We start from the raw sequence: 5,766 nt of genomic DNA on the forward strand, positions 1-5,766 counted from the left end.
AACATTATATAATGACGACGTAATAATGACTGAGCAAATTGATATGCTCTTGATAAAAGTCATGTAATTTGTCTAGTTGATTTGCTCCATTCTCTTATGTGAATGTGGTACCAGGACATAATGTGTCTGAAAATGACAAGCGGTTAAATGTATGATTATGAGTGTGGTTAAATGTTAATAGTCAATTGTGGTAATTATAAGGAAGAACATTATGGGTTCTTAAGATGGTCCTTCAAATGTGAAGTTAATTTTTGGCCATCAAAGTGGTATGAAAGGATATTGGGCACATTGCGTTGGTGCAACACAATTTGAATGTTTTATAAATCCTCCATCAAAATAAAAAAATACAAAGTGGTAGTAAATTTAGTACTATTAAAGTGATTTTGAGGTGTGTCAAATAAATTTGATAATGTCAAAGTATGACTATTAAAAACTTATGGAGCATGTACAAATGGTTAATTACTTGTCATTAGATTCAATGTTGCTATATGCTTTAGGAACATTTATAGAGAGTATCAATTGCCTCTTAAAATACATATTTAGCAAAAATTAGCTATTAATTGTCATTAAAGATCATTTTTGTTGTAGTGATAACTCTTTCTTCTGATAGAGTTTTTTGTTTTTTTATAAAGAAGTAATAACTCTTTCTTTTGGATTCTTTCAATTAAATTTGTGAACTGTAAACAATAATACAACCCGACAGACTATCTTTTTGAAAAATATGTTAAGCATCATGCCTTTTTTCTTCTTGATTGTTAGGAAAGTAAGGTCGTCTTTATTATTATATATCGATATTTTTGAGTTCAAGTGCTCACAAAATTATGTTGTGAGATTTTAATATGTTATGTTACAAAATTTTAGTTTAGAATATCCAGTTCTGAACAGTTCAATTCAGATGTCACCTACTTCTTGGTTGATAATTGCATTAATTCTTTGTAACTACATACTATAACCATAACAATAACTATGGTTCAATTCCAAATAAGTTGGGGCCGGTGATGTAAAACTTAAGCAATAGTAATGACTATTCTGAGACAATAAGGAAAAAAATTTATGATACTAACAATTTTAGGGTAATTTTTAAGATATATACATGATACAACATACTATAATAAAAAAGAGATTGATGGAGGTTCATAAGAAAGGAACAAAAGGTCTCCATTTGAATTTAGTTAATAATGTTCTTGTATGGACGTGATGTTCCACTTTACTTGGAAGTGTTGTTGTTCGAGGCTTTTTGGTCTTTTCTTTAAGGTCTGATGTTGTTCTTCTTGGAATTTAGAAAATTTCATTACTTCTGACCAACTATTTCCATGGAGATTTTCTTAGAATTCTTTCTTATACTTAAAATCTCTCTATGACTCATAATTTTTGTATAACAAAAATGAAAATTTTAAAAAATATAGCATTTTAAGATTTTGGAGGAACACTTTGCCTTAAGATAAAATTTTCATGACTATGTAGTGTATGCATCGAAAATACGAATATTACCAAATGATCATATGTAAGCTTAACAAAATAGTTAAATCTTGTGCGAAGCACGGGTAATTTACCTAGTTGAAATAGAGATCAACTCCTAAATACTATAGGTTCTAATTTACTAGAATTAATGCAGCAAAATATATGTAGTTCTAAATAAAAAAATTCAACATAAATACAAATGATCAAGGCCTTCATTGTTGAAACTCATATGTATTACTCATAAGCTTATATATTATTTTCTTTAAGCCACATCGAGAAAGCTTGAAGAGTGTTTGTCTCAGCTCTATGATGCTTTTGAGTAAACTCAAGGAGAGCAGGCCATGTGAAGTCAGGATATAGTCGAGGGTTGTTGTAGTCCACCAATTCAGTTGGTGGACTCACCACCTTATCTTTGTCTGGACAAAGAAAGAAAGCTAGTGATTTTCTAGGAGTCGTGTTGTTAACAACTGCCCTATGCAAGCAACTTTTGTATCTACCATTCGATAGCGCCTGCAAAAGGTAAAACACTAAATATGTTATATTCATGTTGTACATCTAGGAATTCATGATGTATATCATTGTGCTTCATGTGGAAATATCTTATAAAATTTGTCACCTAAAAAAGTATTGTTTTTCTAATTGACTCTTTTCATATTATTCGTATGTAATACATAATACATTAGCTTAAATATAGTTCTAGTGTGTAAATTTTCTTACCATAAATGTGTCGCCTATGTTAACCACAAAAGCATTGAAATTTGGACGGATGGAGTACCATTCGTTGTCCACAAAAACCTGAAGTCCGCTAACACAATCCTGATGGAGAACGGTTAATGATGTTGGATCATAGTGAGGCCCTGTTCCTAATGTGAGCTCTGGTTTCAAGCACGGGGGATAGTAGTTGAGTCTCATTATGGATTCATTGNCCACAAAAACCTGGAGTCCGCTAACACAATCCTGATGGAGAATGGTTAATGATGTTGGATCATAGTGAGGCCCTGTTCCTAATGTGAGCTCTGGTTTCAAGCACGGGGGATAGTAGTTGAGTCTCATTATGGATTCATTGTCTTCAAAAAACTCTTTAAAGTGGCTCTTCTGTACACCTAGGCTGATCCCTAAGAGTTCCATGATCCTAAGAGAAAGTGTATTCATGGAATTGCAATACTCTTGATAAACATTCCTGCGTAATTAAAGGGAAAAAGGTTATTGATTTACATAATTGAAAAATAGAAAAACATATACTCCTTTTGTTTCAATTTGTTTGTGTGATTTTTATTTGACATGAAATTTAAGACAGTAAAGAAAGACTTTTGAATCCAGTAGCCTTAGACAAAAGATATGTAAAATGTACAAGTATATCATTTAATTTAGTGGTCTTAAACATGTCTTGGAAAAAAAGAAAAAAAAGTTTTTGAAACATACCAGAAAGTAAAGTACGACAAAAAATTGAAAGAGAGGAGTATTAGGATAGTCAATTGTCCTTACCCGAGATTGTTGAAACTTTCACCCAATGTCCTTTGGAAATACTCTTCAACTATGTGAGATGAGTTTTCTTTAGCAGTGTATCGTAAAGAGAGTGTCTCTTTCCAAGGCAGCTTTGAAGAAAACCTTCCAGTAAAGCTGCTAGCATAGCCACAATGCTCACCAATTTTCCTCTGAGCTTTTTGCTTTTGAGAGAGAGGCATGTCAAAAAACGTGTCCATGTAACGATGGGCTTTGGAGATGAGATTAGAATCAACTTTGTGGTTCACTACAAGAAAGAAACCATGACTCCTACACGCTTCACCAACAAGCCTAGATGCTTGTTGGGTCGCGGCAGGGTCACCAGAAAAGAAACCCCTTAAGTCAATAAGGGGAACATGAAGTTCTTGTGCTACAACACATGGTTTCTCATCATCTGGCCATATATATTGTGTGGGAATGTTGGACTCATTCTTCATATGGGATGCATCAAAAATCAATGGTTTTTCCTCACCAAGCATAGGTGATTTTTCATTTGTGATTATACTATTAGTGGTCATTGTAAGCAGGGGTTTGGTTTATTCTTTCTTGTGCAATATGTCACAATGGGGAGAAGGAAGTAAAAGTAGTTCATTGTGAGGAGCCAAAATGAAGTATTATATAGTGCATAAGGATGCTTAAAATTTGGATAAAAGTCCATATGTTGTTTGAATCTGATTTTAAAAAAGGAAATACTTTCAAAGATATGTTTGACCATATATTTTGAATCAAAATTTAACAAAGGAACATTTCAAGATATGTTTGACCAAAGATTTCGAATCTGTGTTTGAAATTTTTTCCTTAACAAGCTTTGAAGAATAACAAATGGGTCAAAAGAGTCTTCTAATAATGGCTTAATAATGCTTTAAATTGGGGTATAATTTTCTTATATAATGTACATAGACATATCTACACATAATACACCATAATCATAGGTAGAGATATTTAAAGAATTTTTTCGATTCATTTTCCTTAGATAGATTTCCTTATTTTCCTACAAATAACTTTTATTCTTAAAATAATACTATAGTAAAATCACTCTAAATAAATGTAACTGAGATTACACAATAATTATTAATTTATAGATGTATTATTTAATAGAGAAATTAATATTTATTAATTTAAAGAGTTTTTTGAGATTCAATAAAAGTTAATTTTTATTTATTGTAGTTTACTAATTTATGTGTCATATTTATTGAAGTTACAAGAAATACTAATTTATTATACATAAAGTACAGTGAATTTATCAAAACATTGTATCTTATTAAATGATGTATCTTATTTATTGAATTTATATGAAAAAAAAAATACATTCATTATACATGAAATACAATGTATGCGAATGATTCATTGTAATTTTTTTTGTTATATGATTCATTGTAAAATAAATTTAAAAGTTCAATGATTTATCATAAAATAAATTAATCATACATAATGTTCATTGTTTCTTAATAATCAAATATTATTCACTATATATTTACCAAAAAAGTTCAATGTATGATAGTGAGAGAATAAACTATATACACAACACATGAAATTTCTTGAAAAAATATACAAAAATGACTTCTCATTAAAAAAGTGTCACTAAATCAACAATGACAGATCAAATACGTAAAACAGTATGTGATTACAAAAGAAATCATTCCATATGCACTTAAAAAAAATTGCAGTCATGGAAACATCGAAACTTTTGGATGCAGTAAGAAAAGTTAGAGATGAACATTAACTAGTTCTAAATTTTTACAAAAAAAAAACACAATAAAATTATATTTCACTAAATTATTTTTTAAATATATTTGTACCTTTAAAAAAAATTTATTCATAATATTTATTGGACAATATATTTATATAGAGGTCTTTTGAACATATATTATCTTATTATCTCATCAAAATGAATGATTTTTTCCATTGGTAAAGTCAGGATCAAATAAAAACATTATCTTAGAGAGATTATTAATTTGCTGATTATTAATTTAGTAAGGTTTTACTGTAAAAAGAAAATGGTTCTATTAGCTCTGTATTGGCATCAAAGTCAGGTCCCTCCCCATTAGTCTTTCGATGCACTCTCTAGTCAGACCTGAGCATAAAGGGGTGTTAGAGCGGGTTAAATCCCATATTTGTTTGAAATGAATTGATGGCCTATTTATATGGACTTGGACAATCCTTCTCTTATTAGCTAAGCTTTTGGGATTAAGTTAAATCCATGTGTCATATCTTTAAACTCGTATTTATCGGCGAGGTTCAGTTATCATATTAGAAATTGCAACACCTCAGATGTTTATAGTTGTCTTTTTTGTGTTAAGGACTTATGAGCCTAAATTTGAGAATCTTATATTAGTAATGCTCGCGTTGGGGAACACAATTTTAGTTTAGAAAAATTGATTAAAATATTGTTCTTATTCTCTTTTAAAAATGCCTTATATATTTATGAAAATAATTCTTTAGTTACGATATATGTCTTTATATAATTTTTTAAGAATTTGTAGTTTATTAATTTTTTGATTGTCATGACACGAACTCCTGAGTCATGATGGCACCTAATTAAGACCACTAGTAGGTAAGCCGACTCATACCCACAGCGACAAGTAGTGAGTACAAGGGTAGAACTAAAGATAAAATAATATTAACAATAAAAGAAGACAAAACTGGAAGCAAACCCAAAACTATATACAATAGATACCCTACCAGAACCAGGAACTCACGAGTACAAGGATGTCTAACAAGAATAAATACATCTCCCAAAGGTGGACCACACAGGCCGCCTCAAAGGCAAAAGACAAGCTAACATATGTACAGAAGGAGACT

The 5,766-nt window shown here is 30.4% G+C and overlaps 1 protein-coding gene across 1 annotated transcript; it reads right to left on the reverse strand.

The window, feature by feature from the left end:
• Window positions 1-1,707: 1,707 nt before the first annotated feature.
• On the reverse strand, window positions 1,708-3,482 carry LOC125870975 (gibberellin 20 oxidase 1-like). The gene is made up of 4 exons (XM_049551533.1): window positions 2,947-3,482; window positions 2,398-2,641; window positions 2,179-2,256; window positions 1,708-1,971 (listed from the first exon to the last, which is right to left on the reverse strand). The coding sequence occupies exons 1-4, from the start codon at window positions 3,480-3,482 to the stop codon at window positions 1,708-1,710; spliced, it is 1,122 nt and encodes a 373-aa protein (XP_049407490.1).
• Between the last annotated feature and the right edge of the window lie 2,284 nt (window positions 3,483-5,766).

This window comes from Solanum stenotomum, chromosome 7 (genome assembly GCF_019186545.1).
Source record: "Solanum stenotomum isolate F172 chromosome 7, ASM1918654v1, whole genome shotgun sequence".
NCBI lineage: Eukaryota > Viridiplantae > Streptophyta > Magnoliopsida > Solanales > Solanaceae > Solanum > Solanum stenotomum.